The sequence below is a fragment of the Rhinoderma darwinii genome, chromosome 5 (assembly GCF_050947455.1).
Source record: "Rhinoderma darwinii isolate aRhiDar2 chromosome 5, aRhiDar2.hap1, whole genome shotgun sequence".
Lineage (NCBI taxonomy): Eukaryota > Metazoa > Chordata > Amphibia > Anura > Rhinodermatidae > Rhinoderma > Rhinoderma darwinii.
The window spans coordinates 255,187,343-255,208,659 of record NC_134691.1 but is presented as its reverse complement, the minus strand read 5'-3'; the positions used below and the strand labels follow the sequence as shown (position 1 = coordinate 255,208,659).

Here is a 21,317-nt window from a genome sequence, read left to right as displayed (position 1 = left end):
TTCCCTGCTCAGTTTTTTCCTTAGGAATAAGTAAATCATTCTGCTTTCTGGAGAGTGCCATCTGAAATGCCGGTCTATGTACGTCATCAGGATAGCCTCTCCCTAAAGCAGGATCTTAGGTCATTTGCTTGGCGTATAAACCACTGTTTGATGAGCAGCTTCTCCGATATTGTCCTCTTGGAATACCACGTTTTAGGGGGAGGGGATGGTTACTCTCCCATCTGAAAAGGGAATTAGTGGCCGTTGGTTTCCTATAGTGCTCCGTCCGCAGTACGCCCTCATTGGAGGTGTGAATGAGTACATCCAAGAAAGGTAACAAGTGTACATCAATCTCAGAGGTGAATTTAAGACCTATAATATTCCTGTTGAGGCTGCTGACAAACTCAGCAAAGTCTTCCCTGGTGCCACGTCAGATGACGAAAATGTCATCAATGTATCTTCCCCATATTTCAACCTTGTCAATAAGCGGTATAGCTTCATCACCAAAGACCATAGTCTCCTCCCACCAGCCCATGAGAAGGTTGGCATACATGGGGGCACATGGGTTCCCCATCACAGTGCCCCTGAGCTGGTGGTAAAACTTGTTATTGAACAAAAGGTAATTCCTCGTCAATAGAAACCTCAGGAGTTTCAATAGGATATCACTATGGGCACGATACTGCAACCCCCTAGTTCTAGGAAAGAATTCCACCGCCCGTAGACCCATGTCGTGTGGAATAGAGGAGTATAAAGCTTCTACATCAATGTTTGCCAACCACATCCCTTTCTCAAGGGAGAGACCCTCCAGTCATTTAAGGAGGTCTGTTGTACCTCGCACATATGATGGCAATGCTGTTACAAGGGGGCAAAGTACTTTATCCAAATAGACTCCAATATTTTGACAGAGACTGTCATTTCCTGATACTATGGGTCTACCTTTGAGTGGGTTAACTCCCTTATGGATCTTAGGGAGGGAATATAAGGTTGCCATAAGCGGGGCACCAGGGAGAACATAGTCAAGCTCAGCCGAGTCAATAAGCTGAGTACTCTTTGCCTCTTCCAAGATGTCTTTAAGTTCTTTCCTAAATTTAGCTGCGGGAGTACATATTAGGGTCTCCTATCCATCTCTATCTCTATCTGTCACACATCCCTTGATATTTTATGGTGTTCATAATTACATTACCCCCCTTATACGAGGGCTTTATGGTAATGGACTTATCCTCTTCAAAAGTGCATAATGCCATAATTTCCTTTTTGTTGCAATTACGTATGGTACTTCCACAATTGGGGTTAATAAGCTCATCTGATACCATTTTAATAAATACATCATGCCCCTGAGGCAGCATTTTAGTACTCCTATTGTTTAACCCCTTAGCCCATTTTAGGCCCTAATGACCAAGCTATTTTATTCGTTTTTCTATAGTCGCATTCAAAGAGCTATAACTTTTTTATTTTTTCGTCTACATAGCTGTATGAGGACTTGTTTTTTGCGGGATTAGTTGTACTTTTTAATAGCACCATTTTTGGGTACATATAATTTTTTAATTAACTTTTATTAACTTTTTTGGGGGGGATTATAAAAAAAAAAACTGAAATTCCACCATTGTTCTATGCGTTTTTAAATTGACGCCGTTCACTGTGCGGCGTAAAGAACATGTAACCTTTATTCTATGGGTCGGTACGAATACGGCGATACCACATATGTAGAGGTTTTTTATGTTTTACGACTTTTGCACAATAGAAACACTTTTGAACTAAAATTATTTGTTTTTGCATCGTTGCTTTCCAAGAGCCGTAACTTTTTTATTTTTCCATCAATGTAGTGATTTTATTGGGCTTGTTTTTTGCGGGACGAGACATAGTTTTGATTGGTACTGTTTTGGGGTGCATGGGACTTATTGATTTATTTTTATTATGACTTTTTTGGGGGGCAATGGAAAAAAATTGCAATTTCGCCATTGTTTTTTGCGAGTCATTAGGGTCGCGGCGATACCATATATGTGTACTTTTATTTATTTTTTTACTAAATGAAACCACTTTTTATAGAAAAAAATGTTTTTTTTTGTTTTTTTTTACTGTCATTTTTATTATTAATCTTTATTTCACATTTATGACTTATTTTATTAGTCCCACTAGGGGACTTTACTGTGCGATCTTCAGATCGATGCTATAATGCTTTGGTATACTTCGTATACCAGAGCATTATTGCCTGTCAGTGTAAATCTGACAGGCAATCTATTAGGACCTGCCTCCGGCGCGTCCTAATAGGCATATGTCTAGGGCAGACCTGGGGCTTTTATCAAGCCCCCGGCTGCCATAACACCTCATCGGAGACCCGCGATTGCATTTGCGGGCCGCAGATGGGTGACAGAGGGAGCGCACTCCCTCTGTAAACAAGATAAATGCCGCGGTCGCTATTGACGGCGGCATTTAACAGGTTAAACGGCCGTGATCAAAGTAAACTTCGATCGCGGGTGTTGGAGCAGGAGCCCAGCTGTCACCAGACAGCAGAGCCCCGACTCCAGCCTACACAGGACACCCGTGCAGGACTTAGACTAGGCTAACATGAAAAGGCGTCAGCCTAGCCTAAGGCCCCTTAGTGACCAACGTGAAAAGGCGTATTGGTGGTCACTAAGGGGTTAAGGATGTAAAGCGGCCACAGCCCCTCAGATCACCGAAGCCCTCACTAAGCCCCTCCATAAGTCTAACATCCGCCACCATATCCCTTGGTACACCGAAATCAAGGGCTTCCCTTTTCTCTTGCAGTTGGAAAAACTTATGCCAACATAAACGTCGGGCAAATAGGTTGAGGTCCTTAACCCAGCTAAACACTTAAATATCAGAAGTAGGTACAAAGGAAAGTCCCTTTTCCAGAATACTACTCTCAGATGGATTGAGAGAGTTCTATCAGACAGGTTAACCATTTGGGTCTTTAAAGTAAACTGCTGTTCGGGGTGAGGTTGTTGAGATTCCTCAGAGAGTAACCTTGATCTAAAAAACTAGGTCGTTGGGTTTGTTGCCTCATATCCCTATACCGGCCTCTACCTCTTCCCCTCTCCCTAACGCGCTGCATTTTACCAGATCCCTCTTGGTCAGATAGATCTGTCTCTGTGGATGAGAGATCCAACTCCTTGTCCCCTCTCAGGGTTTTATCCCCTAGAAAGAGATAAAGCTTGTTATCTTTGAAATCTTGCAGATCTCTGGTAAACTGTTTATGTTTACGTTCCTTGAGATGATGTTCCAGAGTATTCTGTATTTGGTTCTCTTTAGTAGAGAAATCAGGGTCACCCTTAAATTTTTGAGTGACATCTATTTGTTCTTTGAGTTTAGCACCAAGAACTATTAGGTTGGATCTCACATTCTCAAGGAGTTGGTTCATGAAGCGAAGGGAACTACCAGTTGCTTCCTTTTCCCATTTATTAGCAAGACCCGGGTTTCTTGACCTAGGTGCCTGTTGTTAAAGTGATTCTTAACCCTCATGGGACAATATTGGGTTTGATATAATTCTCTAAACACCAGGATATGATTAATTCCTTAAAGAATTTTATTTTAATTTACCAAAAAGCAACATCTGGACGCATTTCCCGCTTCTATTAGCTTGTGCCCTATTGTCACATCTTTATTCACTGTGTATTGCCATAAGCATCTGCGCCTCTTACCGCTCTGCCAAAAGAAGCCTTTGTATTGAGAGCTCCAGCAGACCTGCTGTAATCCCATTACTGTACTTGTGAGATCTCACGCCACCCATCATTTAGAGACGTAGAAGGATGAAAACAATACAGCAAATGAGAAATATTACAGGAGCAGCATCTGCCATGTGCCTGTTGTGTGGCTGCTGATGGATCTGACAGTCTGCTGAATGCTGCCATGGGTGAGAATTGTGCACAGTGTGTGGCAGCAACCCTCCTCCTCCCCCAAGCCTGTCCTACCCACTTACTCATCTGTGGATCACAGGGAGGGAACACAAATTCAACACTTCCCCTCCAAAGACAAAGCCTGTGAGTGGATTACAGAACTGCTTTTCCAGGGTATTTGGGAAAGTATCTGCAGGGTCTTACCCTCCTCAGTGCCAGGTGAATTCATGAATGAGGGCGATGGAGAATCTCTGCCATTACTATGCTGCTGGATGAAGGCTGGACATCACTGACATTGGCATTTTCTTCTGCATTGAATATATATATCAGGAACCCTGCTGTGTAATCTCTACATTGGGGTTCCCTATACAGATTTAACCTCAGAATCACAACAGGGATATGATGATCTGTAGGGTTCAGATTACGGGATGGATCTTTAATAAGGATCTGAGGATGAAGAACTTTGATGGATGAATGGAGCTGGATATCTGATAATTGTGGCAGGTTGTGTCCTATCCCCGATGTGCTGGCCGGGTATAGGTGAATGTATGGATGGTGCCTGTTGTGTGCAGTGTGGCTGCTGGGGGAGATTTGTGCTTCGTCACCACAATGTAGCACTCCCTTCACCTTGTCATACACATATCACGATTGTCATGATACGTCCATAGAATTAATATCATTGCACTATACATATAGTATAGAAACGTAGTCTGCCCCTAACACACCTGCTGAGTGTCCCACTATCTGCCATATGCAGACAGTTCAGCAGTATATTACCGATTCGTTCTACTTCGTGTAACCCGCACATTGATTTCAGTGGCATGTGTGTTACAGCATAGATGCCAGGGTTTACATGTGGCATTGTACCCTGCGGGTGTGAGCAGCGCTGTGTGTGGTGACAGGGAGGAGGAGCGGAGGGTGACACTGTGAGTGACAGTGTAGACTCTGGACACACGGCTCAGCCAGCGCCGGGACGCGTTGCGGTAATTGGCGGGGTGTTTTGTCCCTACCGGCTCTCGGTTGGGGAGATGGGAGAGAGCATGTCTAAACGGCTCAAGCTGCAGTTCGGCGGGGAGGCGGAGATGGAAGAACGCTCCTTTAATAACCACTACCCGGACTACCGGCCTCCCCCTGAAACGGTAGAGCAGGGGGAGGGAGAAGAAGCCGCCGCGGCTGAGGAGGGGGATCTGGACCTGCCCTTTGACAGAGATGGAAAGGTAGGCTTATCTGCAGCACCACCAGTAACATTGTACACGGTAGAGCTTGCTATGTATACGTACCTGCTATGTATAATGTGTATATCACAGGTGCCCTGCTACGTGGGCACTACCACCTGAGGGTTTCTCTGGCTCGGGGCTGTTATCACAGTAGCTCCGCCCCTCATCTACAGAAAGAATACATCTAGCGCCCCCTCGTGGTCGCTGCAGTTTGGTGGGCTACACACTGAAATGAAAAGGAGTTATGGAAACTTTCACGGTGTGTGGTATTCATATCCTTTTGTACTATTGTGCAGACCGGTCTGTGTGGTCAAATCTTGTCATGTACCCTCAATTATTAGAATTCTTTGCATTCATTTAGATAACTATACCGTCACAAAAAAGTGACACGCCTGGCACCAGTACAGAACACCGTTGCCCACTTGACACGCTGAATTCTGCTGGTTACTGCTTGGAATCTGTCAGCATCGTGCTGACAGATTCACCGCAGGATTTAGTCCAGCTGATATAATGTAACGCACTCTTTTAAGTGTCGTTTTTCAGATTCAGACTACTGTACAACGCCTGGAGTAAACAATAAATCCCCCACAATGCATATCTCTAGACTCTAACTACACCAAAAGAGTGTATTACATTATATCAGCCAAACTAAACCGTGAGGTTTATCTGTCAACACACCGCTGACTGATTCCAAGCAGTAACCAGCAGAATTCAGCATGTCGAATGGGTGACAGTGTTCTGTGCTGCTACTGGACCAATGTAGCAATGTACAATTATCACGAAGAACGAGGCCTACTTTCGCCTTCCCTACACATTTCATACTTCCAACAAGTATTTTCTAGAATTTTTTTCATTTGAGTAAGCTGTAAACAGATACTGAGCCACCAGGGGTTACTAGGAAATGTTTGCAGAATTCTGAATGCAGCTCTGGATATGAATTATGTATCTCAAGGTCAGATAAAGGAGCCCTACCAGAAGTCATTTATAAAGTGTACATTAAAAAAAATGATGATACCGGAGCCCCCATGTCACCCAACCTGTGCTAAAACTGAACACTGATTTGTAAAAAGGCAAAATTGAGTGAGGCTGAGCTGCAGTACTAGCCACAGCCACGTGGGCAATGCTATAGTACATGGATTGCAATGCTCCAGCCAGCACCGTAGTCCCTTGTTTTCTGCTGATCATGGGGGTTAATATCCCGAGTAAACTCCTGTAATAATGACCAAAACACGATTTTAAAAAAACCCAAAATAATTGTGTTTTGCTTGTATTTTTACATATGGATGTCATAGAAAGGGAGTCCCTGCTCTGAGCCCCCACTGTTATCCCAAAGCCGCTAAGTAAGATTGGCTCCTCGTCTGCGGGACTGTATTACATGGCCGTCTGTTCATTTGTCCTGCGTGTTAGGCCTTATTTACACGAACGTGTGCGTTTTGCGCACGCAAAAAATGCTGCGTTTTTGTGCGTTGCAGTTCAGTGTGTCATGAGTGTTTGGTGCGTGGCTGCGTGATTTTCGCGCATATGCCATCCTTATGACACGCGGTTTTGAGGTTTAGAAAATGAAATGAAGGAGGTGGTTTTATTTTTCCCTTCATTTTGTGAACAACTTTTGCGCGAATCATGCGCAGCACACGGAAGTGCGTCTGCGTGCGCGTGATTTTCACACACCCATTCACTTCAATGGGTGCGTGATGCGCAAAAAACGCTAAAGTATAGGACGTGCTGTGAGTTTCACGGAATGTCTGAATGGCCCCATTGACTTACATAGGTTCGTGCGACGCGCGTGATTTTCACGCGCGTTTCACGGACGTGGAACACGTTTGTGTAAATAAGGCCTAATACTACATTTCCCCTGTGGCTAAATCAATCTTCCCCCAGAAATATCTGCTTATTATCCGAGGTTCCAGAAGCCAGTCACTTAGTGATCAGATGATCGCTACGTCAGCTTATTTTTTATTTTTTTCGAGCAGGGGCTGCCATAGTGAGACAACCCCTTTAAATGGACACTGTCTGACATTTTTAAATTTCTCATTATTTCCTGTGTTTTGATTTATTATTTTGATTTTTAATGGCTGAAAAATATCAAACTAAGGCTCTGTTCACACCAGGTTAGGAGGATTTCCCCACGTATACCTCCAACGGAAGGCTGTGAGGTAACCGGCTGTATAGACATACAGAGAAATATATCGCCCATAGGGTCCTATTGAAGAAAAATGTATGCCACGCTATGCCTCTGCCGCATACCTCCAATGGAACCATAAACCCCTACCGTATGTGTCCATCAGATGCCAAGTGTGTTATTTTGACATTCATCAGACTGTCGGTATATCTTTTTAGTGTTAATTTTTTTACAAATACAATACAGTTGTCAGTTGCATAAATTTACTCACTGGAAAAGATTTATGACAACTGGTGCAAAAGAATAGTGAAGTAGTTGCCCATAGCAACCAATACAATTGCTTCTTTTTCAAAAAGGCCTGTGTGAAATGAGAGCTTGCGCCTGATTGGTTGCTATGGCAACTACTCTACTTTTCCTGTATACCAATTTTGTTAAATTTTCCTCATTCTCTTGTAATTCCAATATTATTATGTTATCGCTCAAATTGAAGTGCTTTTAGACCTGACAATATGGCATTTATATAAATAGCGCTGGCAGATGAAGATCTCTAAGGGCATGCATGTTGGTCATATATCCTTGTGAGGAACATTGAAATTAGCTTATATACCAATGACCTAATCGCCCACTAGAAGCATTATTCTAGTTACCCTGGAGACTATGCCATCTGTATTCATATTGGCAGTGTGTCTCTTAGGGCCTGTTCACATCAGCGTTCGCTTTCCGTTCCGGGGTTTAATCGGAGGTTTCCGTCGGGTGAACCACGCAACGAAAAGTGAAACCACAGCTTCCTTTCAGTCACCATTAATAGCAATGGTGACGGAAACATCGCTAATGGTTTCCGTTCGTCACCATTCCGGCAGGTTTCCAGTTTTCGCTATTGATTCTGGTGTTAAAACGGAAACCTGCCGGAATGGTTGTGTCCCAGCACGCAATGCGCCGGCAGCAGGGACTCCTCACGCCTACTACACCCAGCTATAAACAATCTCCGTTGCCATTTTACTGCTCTCAATAGATCAGTGAGAGCTAACGATAAACCTGCAACATATCAGTGCTGTACCAAGCAACTCTCTCTGACATAATGGTAAAACAAAACTTTATTTGACCCCAGAGCCGGAGTCCCAGAGCAGAGCGCTAGTATACAAAAAAACAAGGAGAGGACCCAGGTATCTGGTGAGCTGAGGTAACCACAAAAACACATCAATATCGCCAAAGGCAAAAAGATCAGGCCTTGTTTCTCAGATACCAATTGAATGCTTACTAGTATTGTGACGTATAACTTATTATGAATAACTATAAGCATACAAATGAAGATTAAAAGCGCAATGTGAACTGAAAAGTCTCCATACAATGATACTGATAATACTCTGTAGTCTGTACCGTCTGAGTGCAGAGTCAAACCACCATCTCTGATGGCCGCACTACCTTTATGAAACAACTAAGATTCGCGGCTGCAGTCCACTTGAAAAGTGACTTAGAATCATCGCAACACATTAGATTTAAAAAAAGAAAAAGCCCCCTCCCCCTCAACATGTTTCTAATTAGCCCCATTTTCCCCTGAGGACGCCACGTCGGTGGTGAAACATGTCGGGGGGCTTTTTCTTTTTTTAAATTCAATATGTTCCTATGATTCCAAACTGAATTTTGAGGCAGAATTTCCTCCTGCAAAAAACTCTGTGTGAACCCAGTCTGAGGGTATGTTCACACGCAGTGACCAAAAACGTCTGAAAATACGGAGCTGTTTTCACGCGAAAACAGCTCCTGATTTTCAGACGTTTTTGTAGCAACTCGCATTTTTCGCTGCGTTTTTTACGGACGTTATTGGTGCTGTTTTTCAATGGAGTCAATGAAAAACGGCTCCAAAAATGTTTTTTACGCGCCGTATTTTGACAGCGACGCGTAAAATTAAGGCTCATTGGAACAGAACACCGTAAATCCCATTGCGAGCAATGGGCAGATGTTTGTAGGCGTAATGGAGCCGTTTTTCAGGCGTAATTCGAGGCGTAAAACGCCCGAATTACGTCTGAAAATGCTGGGTGTGAGCATACCCTTTGTGTTCACACAGAGGAAAATTCCTCCTGCAAAAACTGCTCCAGTAGGTTTTTGCACAGTGGTTTGACAAAAACTCGTCAAAACACTCGTCGAGCTTCTTTTTACCACGACGAGTTTTTTTTTACTCGTGGTAAAAAAACTCGTCTGCCTCCCATTGAAATCAATGGGAGGCATTTTCGGGCGGTTTTTGAGGAGTTTTTTGCTGTGGTTTCTGCCCCAAAAAACTTGTCAAAAAACTCCGTGTGAACAGGGCCTTTAAGGCTTATTTTCAGGCTTCTTTTGAGGCTTTTTTGAGGCGTTTTTCATAGTGTTCAATGGAAAATCAGCTCCAAAAAACGCCTCAAGAGGTGACGTGCTACTTCTTTTTACGGAGCATCGTTTGGGGCATATGAACTAGATGCTGTTTTTCCCATTGATTTCAATGGGCAGATGTTTGTAGGCGTTCAGCTTCCGTTTTTTTCAGGCATTTTTTGAGGCGTAAACGCACCGAAATACGCCTGAAAACACTGTGTGAACATACCCTTAATCTTCATGTTCCGCCTTCACTGTTTTTCCCTGCACAATAGAGTTCCTGACATTCTGCTCCAGTCAAGTTTTTGTTTTTTTTCTTTTTAAATTAATTATTTCTGTTTGTTAAAAAGTTGCATTGACGTGGTTATGACTAAGTGTCTGGTTAGACGTGTGGTATATGCTAACCCTACGTTTTGGAATTTTTTTTGGGGTCTGCTTTAGTAAGCTTTTTACACAAACACAAACTTTCATAGAATTTTTGCAAAAGTTGAATGAAGGTGTTTATTACTAGGTAGGACTTTTATATTCTTCAGGTTCTCTTCAATCAGGAAATATCTAAGGTTTCAGGGTAAAGTCATTTTTTAGGTCATACCTATTTTATATTAGGTGTTATTTTTATTTTTTTTCCCAGATTTTTCTCTCTTTAGTTTTGGTGATTTTATTAAAATGCATGTGGACCGTCGCAAAAAAAAGACTGCTTGTTATTCTTGTGAGCGGCTAAAATCAATGGGGGGGCGATTTCTAGCGTTTTTTGGTGCTGATTCGGAACCTATTTCCACTTCAAAATCAGCGCCAAAAAAAACTGTGTGAACTGGGCCTTAGAAAGGGAATATGTCTTAAATAACAACATTCAGTGCTTTATCTTCATGTTGTCAAGTCTGTGAGGCTTTTATCCTGGCATTATCAGCCTAACTGATCGATAGGATTCCAAGGAAGAGCATCTGTGAAATGAAACCGTCCCCAAAGATATTCTACCCTTGTAGCTTTCTCTCCCCAGAAATAAACTGCATCATCTGCATGCCCTGCTGTCAGGACAGGAGATTTGTATCTTGCCCGTATTTAGAATGAACAATTTATTTATTGAGAAGAATGATAATAGTGAGTAAGAATACACTAAAGGGGTTTTCCCATTAGGGACATTTATGACATACCCACAGGATATGTCATAAATGTCAGATAGATGCGGGTCTCACATCTGGGACCCGCTCCTATCTCTGGAACGGGGCCCCTAAACACCGTTCTACTGCTCTGTCTTACGGGTGAAGCATGTGATTTCCGACCATGTATTATGGAAACAGCGTAGCTCGCTGAGCTACGCTGTTTCCGTAACTCCCAGAGTAGTGAATGGCAGTTACGGAAACAGCCGAGCATGCGAGGACTTAGGAAACAGCGTAGCACAGCGTAATTCATGGTTGGAAATCACACACTTCAAGCACAACACAGAGCAGTAGAATGGGGTTTAGGGACCCCGTTCTAGAGATAGGTGCGGGTCCCAGAGGTAAGACCCTCATCTATCTGACATTTATGACATATCCTGTGGAAAAGCAATTTTATTTATTTTTTTAACAAAAAGGTTAGTCAGTGTCTTTGGTGCAACGTTACAAACACTGCTTAGCTGCTCTGTAGTCTCTATATCCTTCGGACCTGACGGGTTCAGTGACATTGTTTCCTGCAAGTCTGTGACACGCAGGATCCACCTGTTATCCATCACATCTAAGTTCATAACTCCTAAAGGATTTCTGAGGTCGATTTTTGAAAAATAAAATTTCTGCCTGCAAAATACTCTTTGCGAACAGGGCCTAACTATAGTCTTGAGCCGTCAGCGCGGGACTGCTGAGCGGCTTCAATTGACTTCTCAGTTATACTAAAGTTGCTCAGCGGCCCCATGCTCCCTCTGAGCAGCGAAGACTACTATAGAAATGTATAATAGGTAAGCGCTGGGACTGAGGGCTAGGCACAGCTGTGTGATCCCTCACGAAAACTGCCACTGCGGTGGGAGGAGGTTGGCTAGCTGGAACATAAGGGCAAGGTAAGAGGCCCACAGCGGGAGACATTGAGGAAGAACATTGCAGAGTGGGGCCTCATCCTCCTAGCAGATCTAACGCTCATCCTGGCAGCATCTGCCCTAGACAGGTGTCAGTGGTGTATATATACATTGTATACGGTGGGATACGTGGAGCAGACAGGTGTACGGAATAGGTAACCTACTACTCTAGGTGCTGTATGTAATACATGGCTATACTATCACTTCCGAGGTGGAGGTAAGGATCTGGGAGTGCAGGCCAGCAAGTTCCCCTTAGCAGAGCTGTAACAGCCCGCGTGGGTGCCGAGATCGCCGGGCTGCAGCAATACACGTCACCAAGTCAGCCACTCATTGGTTTACTGGCCTGGTGACGGTTAGGGTATGTGCACACGGTAGCAGGTTTTACGTCTGAAATGACAGACTGTTTTCAGGAGAAACCAGCTGCCTCGTTTCAGCCGTAAAAGCTCCTCCTCGCATTTTGCGAGGCTTCTCTGACAGCCGTAAATTTTGAGCTGTGCTTCATTGAGTTCAATGAAGAACGGCTCCAATTACGTCTGAAAGAAGTGTCCTGCACAGTACGTCGGCAAACCCATTCAAATGAATGGGCAGATGTTTGCCGACGTATTGTAGCCCTATTTTCCGGCGTAAAATGAGGCATAATACGCCTCGTTTACGTCTGAAAATAGGTCGTGTGAACCCAGCCTTAGTCTCACACGTAGAAATACACATGAGACTGAGAGTGGCAGTGCCTGAGGCATTATTGCGACCTCTGATTGATACTATTCAGTGGTCCCAGTCCCATGCTTGAAGTTAATGTATAAAATGTACAGTGCTGCCTATTATAAGTTTAGATGTTTGTATATATTGTGTGTACAGTATTTGGTGGCGTTATTTGTGTGTACGGTATATAGCCATGTTTATTTGTGTGTACAGTATAACGCAGTATTTGTGTGTTCAGCATATGGTGGAACTTTTTTTACATTTATTATGACGTATATCATATCCTTGAGTGACGCTAATAAAGGGTAAGTGTGATACTTTCGGACAAGTCTTGTTATTAAAACCCTGTATATCATACCTTCTTATAGATAACAGGACGCTTTTCAAGACGCCTTCAGACCAAAACAAGTGACCTGTTACAACAAATGGAGGAAGGTCTAAAGACTGCCGATCCACATGACTGCTCTACTTATACTGGATATACAGGTGGGTCTTAGGCTTTAGGTATACTACACTGGATACGCATGCTAGCCGCCTTGAAGGTTTTGTTTGTCCTGCATATATAGAGGCGCTTATGTGTTGGTAGAACACATATTGTGCCATGTGTATTTAAAGAAAAAAAAGAAAAGTTTGGAGATTAAATGTTCTTGCTTAGGATAGGCTGTAAATGTGTGTTCAGTACACAACGACATCCAGGCGCATGCAGCTGTGTCTGGTACTGCAGCTCAGCACATTCAAATAGCAGGACTGAGTTGAATGTAATCTTCATTTCCTTTATCGCTCACCCTGTGAATCGCTGACACACTTGTAGCGGCGGTTTACAGTGTTACAGCCTTCTTCCATTCACTTTAAGGGATGAAGACTGTAATACTATGAAACGCCGCTGCAAGTGTTTCGGCGATTCACAGTGTGATCAGTAAAGGAAATTAAGGGGAAGCAGCATTCATACGAGCGCTGCGACCCCTTCAAATCAGCTCATCAGAGGGGGGTGCCAGAAGTCGGACCCCGACTGATCGCAAATTGATGGCCTATCCCAAGGATACGCTATCAGTTTCTCAGGACTGGAAAACACCTTTTAATGTAAAAACACTTGAAGAACCCTTTAAATCAGCATATCCTGGTTCTCTTTTCACTTCACTCTTCATGTCCCTATCAGTAAGGCTACCCTCATTTACATTACTGTGCAAAAGTTTAATTGGTTAACCATACATCTGACTAATCTGACAGAATCCATGACTTTGTGCAAGTGTACCTAGAAGAATTGATGCTATTTTGAAGACAAAGGGTGGTCACACTAAATATGGATTTGATTTAGATTTCTCTTTTGTTTATTCACTTTGTATTTTGTTAATTGATTTAAAAAAACTGCCTCAAACTTTTGCACAGTACTGTGCAAATTATATATAATTTAATGTACATCATGACAGATGGGGACCACAGTACATATAAGAAGCTCTGTTCCTTGCTGTTCCCTTGTAGGCATAGCCCTGCTCTACCTGCAGCTGTATCGTGTCACTGAAGACCAGGCCCATTTGCACAGGTCTCTCGATTATGTGAAAAGAATTCTTCGAAACCTGAATGGGCGAAGAGTCACATTCCTGTGCGGGGATGCTGGGCCTCTTGCTGTAGGTGCTGTTGTCCATCACAAACTGCAAAATCAAGCTGAATCCAAGGATTGTATAACAAAGTAAGGGCATATGGAGATGAGTAAAATACAAACTAAGGCTAACATTTAAGTTCATTTTAAAATCAGAAATTTAGATTTGCCTATTCTTCAATATCAAGCTAATTTGTGTTAATCAATAAGGCATCATTTTATTTCCATAGCAAATCCAGCTGATACAAGCACATTAGCCAGTGACGGACTGATTCAGAGATTTAGATTGATAACTATGCAAGTTGTGCTGTTCAGCTCATAATGTTTATGTGCTTGTCAATTCTCACAATACACTTTGTGGTCACTAAAGATGTTTTTTTTTTGTTTGCATATGCTTGTTTTGCTTCGATATGGTCTTACAGATATAGCCATGCAAACGTAACATTTCACTTGTACATTTGGTTTTATAAGTATACTAATAAAGCACAGAAACCTTTCAGAAGTTGACACACACCCCCCCTACCAATTGCAGAAATATGGGGGGCTAATAGACTTGTGACACTTATTGAAGGACTCAGAAATTATATAGAAATGATGAGCTAAATAAAAAAAAGGCAGAGGGATCCTCAATTTAGCATCATCTGATGACTAGAGCAAGACTGCTCGTTCACAGTACGCTGCTTTGCCTATGATAAAACTGTTTTGGTCTATTCGGTAATCGTAAGTGACTGAACTTGTTTTTTGTTGGTGGTTCTAATTATTCTTCTAAATGCGTTAATTTCCCAAGTGATTCCTTTTCTTGGAAATGCAGTAAACTTCATGGACATCCCATTTATTTTCTTAATGCAAACCATTCGTTAAATTAAGGCAAGTCCTTTAAAAGATCTAATATTGGGTAACATGGCAAAGGAGGCTTATATTCAAAAGAACACCATGTCCCTGTGGGAAGAGAGATTTCAGAATCTGCCATGTAAAGACTTTCTGGTTATATGTGGCACCTGGAGCTGGACCACTCTTAGGCCCCATACACACGACCGTAAAAATTTTCCATAATTGAGGACCGTAATACGCTCCGCAATTACGGACCCATTTGTTTCCATTGGCCGCGGACACCTTTCCGTATCTCTACAGATAGGTGTCCGTGCCGTAGAAGTGTTCCACAAAAGATAGGACATGTCCTATATTTTGCTTTTTACGGGCCGTGGCTGTCCGTGGCCGGCCGTGCCCACAATCACGGCCCGTGATTACAGGTGTGGCCGTGTGAATGAGGCCTTAGTCTTCACTATTTAATTGTCTAAAGAATATGATTGGGATTTTTTTTACTTATTATTTCTACTTTAATACTAGTAAATCTGGGTTTGCTTTTTCATATTCTGGTACTACAGGGGGGGCTGTATGGCGCTATCTACAGAGAGGGCTGTATGGCGTTATCTACAGGGCGGGCTGTAAAAAAGGCACTATCTACAAGGGGGGGATTGTGTGACACCCAGGGGAGGGGGGCCCCAGTCAAAAGTTTGCTATGGGGCCCAGTCTTTCCTAGTTACGCCCCTGTTGTTTATGGTATTGCAGCTTAGCTCCATTGAAGTGAATGAGACTGAGCTGCGATACCATACAACCGATGGACCGGTTTGGTGCTGATTTTGGAAGAAAGCAGACATGTTTTTCTTTTAATGTCCAACCCCTTTAACCCCTTGAGTACCCAGCTCATTTTGGCCTTGAGGACCAGACCCATTTTTTCAAATCTGACATGTATCACTTTATGTGGTAATAACTCCGGAATGCTTTTACCTATCCAATTGATTCTGAGATTGTTTTCTCGTGACATATTGTACTTTAGTTTAGTGCAAAAATTTGGTCGATAAATTCATTGCTTATTTGTGAAAAACACCAACATTTAGCGAAAATATGAAGAAATTATGATTTTTCCAATTTTTAATGCATCTGCTTGTAAAACAGATGGTAATACCACACAAAATAGTTACTAATTAACATCTCCCATATGTCTACTTTATGTTTGCATCGTTTTTTGAACATCCTTTTATTTTTCGAGGACGTTACAAGGCTTAGAACTTTAGCAGCAATTTCTCATATTTTTAAGAAAATTTCAAAAAGCGATTTTTTTCAGGGACGAGTTCAGTTCTGAAGTGGTTTTGAGTGCCCTATATATTAGAAACCCCCATAAAACACCCCATTTTGAAAACTGCACCCCTCAAAGTATCCAAAACAGCATTCAGAAAGTGTTTCAACCCTTTAGGCGTTTTACAGGAATTGAAGGAAAGTAGAGCTGAAATTTTCAAATTTCATTTTTTTTTACAAAATTCATATGTAATACATTTTCTTCTGTACCACAGAAGATTTTACCTGAGAAACGCAACTCAATATTTATTGCCCAGATTCTGCAGTTTTTAGAAATATCCAACATGTGGCCCTAGTGCGCTAATGGACTGAAACACAGACCTCAGAAGCAAAGGAGCACCTCTTGGATTTTGGGGCCTCCTTTTTTCAGAATATATTTTAGGCACCATGTCAGGTTTGAAGAGGTCTTGTGGTGCCAAAACAGTGGAAACCCCCAAAAGTGACCCCCATTTTTTAAACTACACCCCTCAGGGAATTTATCTAGGGGTATAGTTAGCATTTTGACCCCACAGGTATTTTGCTATATTTTCTGGAGTTAGTCTGTGAAAATGAAAATCTACTTTTTTTTCTGGAAAAACGTAAAAATTTCTAATTTTTGCAAGAAATAAAGGAGAGAAAGCACCCCAACATTTGTAAAGCAATTTCTCGCGATTACGGAAATACCCCATATGTGGTAATAAACTGCTGTTTGGACCCACAGCAGGGCTCAGAAGGGAAGGACCCCCATTTGGATTTTGGAGCTCTGATTTTACTGGAATGGTTTTCAGTGCCGTGTCACGTTTGCAACGCCCTGGAGGGACCTAAACAGTGGAATCCCCCCAAAAGTGACTCCATTTTGGAAACTATACCCCTCAAGGAATTTTTCTAGTGGTATAGTTATCATTTTGACCCCACAGGTTTTTTGCTGAATTTATTGGAATTAGTCTGTGAAGATGAAAAGAGACTTTTTTTTGGAAAAAAACACTGAATTTTCTAATTTTTATAAGGAATAAAGGAGAAAAAGCACCTCAACATTTGTAAAGAAATTTCTCCTGATTACGGCAATACCCCATATGTGGTAATAAACTGCTGTTTGGACCCACGGCAGGGCTCAGAAGGGACGGAGCACCATTTGGATTTTGCAGCTCAGATTTTGCTGAATTGGTTTCTGGGGGCCATGTCGCATTTGCAGAGTCCCTGAAGTACCAGTACAGTAGAAATTCCCCAGATGTGATCCCAATTTGGAGACTATACCCCTGAAAGAATTAAATTAGAGGTGTAGTGAGCATTTTGAGCCCTCAGGTGTTTTTTATAGATTTTATTAGAATTGGTCCGTGAAAATGAAAACATTTTTTTTTCCAATAACCTGTAGATTTAGCTCAGAATTTTTCATTTCCACAAGGAATACAGGAGAAAAGACACCCCAAAATGTGTTACACAATTTCTCCTGATTACGGAAATACCCCATATGTGGTTGTAAACGGCTATTTGGACACACGGCAAGGGTCTAAACGGAAAAAGTGCAATTTTGTTTTTGGAGTGGAGATTTTACAAAATTTGTTTTTGACGCCATGTTGCATTGCGCTGAGGTACCAGTACAGTGAAAACTCCCGAGAAGTGACCCCATTTAGGAAACTACACCCCTCAAGGAATTCATCTAGAAGTGTAGTGAGCATTTTGACCCCCAAAGGTTTTGCAGAAATTAGTGCACAGTGGATGTTGCAGATTGAAAATTGACATTTTCCACATATATGCTATTTCAGTGCCCAATGCGTTGGGCCCAGCTTGTACCACTGGAGACATACGCCCCATAAATTGTTAAGCGGTTCTCCAGAGTACGGTAATACCCCATATGTGGTCATAAACCGCTGTTTGGGCACACTGCCAGGCCCAGAAGGAGCGCCATTTGGCTTTTGGAGCGCAGATTTTGCTTGGTAGTAGTTTTGTTTAGTGTTTTACTGGTGTTTCAGTTTATAATGTGGGGGCATATGTAATCTGTGCGGAGTACATACATTTTTTGCGTGACACACTGTAGTTTTTTATTGGTACCATGTTTGGCTACTCGCGACTTTTTGATCACTTTTTATTCCATTTTTTTGGAAACAACGTGACCAAAAAAGGAAATTCTGCCATTGTTTTTTATGGTATTTTTTTTACGGTGTTCACCGTGCGGGATCAATAATATGATATTTTTTTAGGTCAGGCCGATACGAACGCGGCGATACCTATTATGTCTAGTTTTTGTCTTTTTTTTCATTTTTTTTCTAATTATAAACGGCTTGATCAGGGAAACAAGGCGATTATTGTTTTTATTACGGTAAATGTGTATTTATTTATCTAAAACTTTTTTTTTACTTTTTTTCACTTTTTATTTTACACATACTAGGGGACTGGAAGATCTGATCTTCTGATCCCCTGCACAATACACTGCACTACTTCTGTATGTACTGATGTAGTGCAGTGTATTGTAACTGTCACTTTACAACTGACAGTTGAGCCTATTACGTCCTGCCTTGGGCAGGACCTAATAGGCTCCCGTACCTGGCAACCAGGAAGCCGTTGCTAGGCTTCCTGGTTGCCATTGCAACCATCAGAACCCCGCGATTTTTTGCGCGGGGGGCAATGGGGTGCAGAGGGAGCCCCCTCTCTCTGTATCAATCACTTAAATGCTGCTGTCGCTATTGACAGCGGCATTTAAGGGGTTAAACTACAGCGATCGGAGAGGACAGTGATCGCTGTAGTTGCAGTGGGATGTCGGCTGTATATTACAGCCGACATCCGATGAAGATGGAGCGAGCACAGCTCCTGTGCCCGCTTCATCCTCAGGGGGTTACTATACGCCCATTTTCGGGAAGGGGTTAATAAAAATAGTGTTTTGTTTTTTTACACCGCTTTCTCTGATCTCCTCACGTATCTCACAGAAGTGAGGAGATCAGAGAAAGTGACAGGAGCTTTCTCCTGCAGACGACGTCACAGACGGCCTGTGATTGGTCAGTCTTCAGAGACTGACCAATCACAGCAATCGCCGGCATTGGGGACTGCTAATTGGTCCCCAGGCCGGTAGCAGAGACGGTTAGCTGTCAATGACAGCTGCCGCCGCTGTTCTGTCACTATGTGATTTCACATAGTGACAGTTTATTCCTGCGCCGTAATAGTACGTCGAAGGTACGCTGGAATAAGTGGCCAGCGACGTACTATTACGGCGAAGGTACGCAAGGGGTTAATATGCTTGATATGTGATTGACTAAAAACTGGGCCATGTCAGTAGAACAGGAACTTCTTAAACCTATCTCATCTATGTCCTGTATATAGTGGGTTAAAGAAACTTACACTGCACATGTTTTCCCTTCTTTTCTTTTTTTTGGGGGGACTTTACAAGGTTTTGAAATGGAGATGTACTTCCATAAAGTCTGTTTTTTAAGGTGATTTCTCCCATTGTAGTCTGGAATGGCATATCGCTAGAATATGCCATCGCTTACAGATCGTAAGGGTCCGACTGCTGGGAATCTCACCAATCCTCAGAATCAAGGAACGGCAGTGTATTACAATAAAGAGGGGTAAGGTTTGTGATGTACGTTTAGCGTGTATGCCAGGGAAGCTCCTGACGTACCCGCTAAACACGTTCATAGGTCCCCATTACCAAGAGTGTCCTTTTGCCATTTGTCAGGCTGGTACAACTCGGTTATCCTTATTTTGAGGTATGGAATAGTGTAGTAGATTACGCTATTCCATATATATGTTGTTTCTCTTTATTTGGGAGCATTTGAGTGATGTATGCCATTGTATGGCATCCGTTTAATGTATACCTCATGAGCTATTTAGTAACTTTTCATGACGAATAGGTTAAATGGATGCCATAATAGTATATGGGTGATGGGTGCCTAACAATGCCATCCATCACCTATACACTTTATGGGCTCCGCTTAACTTATACGTCATGAGAGTTCATGACGTATATGTTTAACGTATACCATAATAGTCTATGGGTAACGGGTGCCACTGTTAGGCATCTGCCACAGCCTACGTATAACGTATACGTCAGGAGCTTTTCCTAGCGTATAAATTAAACGAAGGGCAAAATTGTGATGGGAATAGGGCCTTAATCCTTTATTATCAAATGATAATAATAAACAGTGGGTTTTCTACATAAACTGGCAGTCGTGGGTCCTAGAGAGTATCCAGGTCTGTCTGTTAAAATTTTGCTTGATGTTTGGGAATTTGTTACTATGCCCCATGCCCCCGATATTCGCTTATGTTATGGCATACTAAGTAGTCTAAAATGTAAAATTTTTCTCAGTAATAAGCTTTGTAAGGACTACATCACTATGATAATACATTTGTTTGCTATTTTTATAATCATAAAAACCTTGCAATAAATACAAAATACAGTACATTAAATCATTTTTTGGGTTGGATGAATGCTGTACTAAAAAAAAAGACAAAAACGTAGGATTTTTTTTCACAAAATATAACTACAATAAATCATGTTTGTGTACTTATATTTGCTGCCTAAATTTTTTTTCCCCAAAAAAGATAATAAACAAGGCAAATGGAGAAAAGTTATGACTGCTCTAAAATGAGAGGTAAAAACAAGAAAATGAGCCTGCTCCTAAAGTGGTTATCCGGGTGGTGAAAATATTTTGTTAGGGGCTGCAAATGAAATAAGTAAAACAAAAAAGCAATTTCTCCCTAAACATCCTTGTCCCTGCGATCCAGCGTTGTCGCTCCGGCGGCAGTCCCGTTGGTTGTTTACATGCACATGGCATGTGACCGCTGAAGCCAATTTAGACCTAAAACAGTTTGTAGTTATTAAGGGAATTGACCACTTTGATCACCCGGTGTCCTTGACCTAGCTTACAGCTGCAGGTGTAATGAAGCATTACAGCAAACGCAGTGCTGTCTATGTTTACAACAGGTTCTCCAAAGCGAGAGATCTCCCTGCTCTGACTAAGATGGTCCTGATTGAGGAACTCCTCATCTACTACCTCCATATACCTAATAGGACATGTGGTAAGCAGTTGTCCAATGAGAGCAACTCCTTTAAATAACTGTTTATAATTCCATTACCTCTCCTGTACCCAGTTTTAACATATTAGATTATTTTTGCTGTTACTAGTGGGTGTGACTGCCTCTCTGTTAACTAGAGTGGAGAGACCCTCTCACTCTTGACCCGGCACATACATTTAAACCACCCTAGAGCCCATTGATTTATATAGAATGTCTCAGGTAGGAATAATACCACTATAATAGTTTAATCACACATGAATTAGTCAGATTAGTGGTGGGTCTGGCACATAGAACTAATCTCAGTCCTGACCCGGTCTTTAATTTCTTGACATCTTCTACCTAAACT

The 21,317-nt window shown here is 42.2% G+C and overlaps 1 protein-coding gene across 1 annotated transcript in view; it reads left to right on the top strand.

Moving 5' to 3' along the window:
- The first annotated feature begins 3,784 nt into the window (after positions 1 to 3,784).
- LANCL2 (LanC like glutathione S-transferase 2) overlaps positions 3,785 to 21,317 on the top strand; it is a 58,733-nt gene continuing 41,200 nt past the window's right edge. The window contains exons 1-3 of the mRNA XM_075827063.1: positions 3,785 to 5,050; positions 12,621 to 12,738; positions 13,732 to 13,939. Coding sequence (XP_075683178.1) covers positions 4,862 to 5,050; positions 12,621 to 12,738; positions 13,732 to 13,939 — 515 coding nt within the window. The 5' untranslated portion in view covers positions 3,785 to 4,861. The remainder of the gene's footprint in view (positions 5,051 to 12,620; positions 12,739 to 13,731; positions 13,940 to 21,317) is intronic.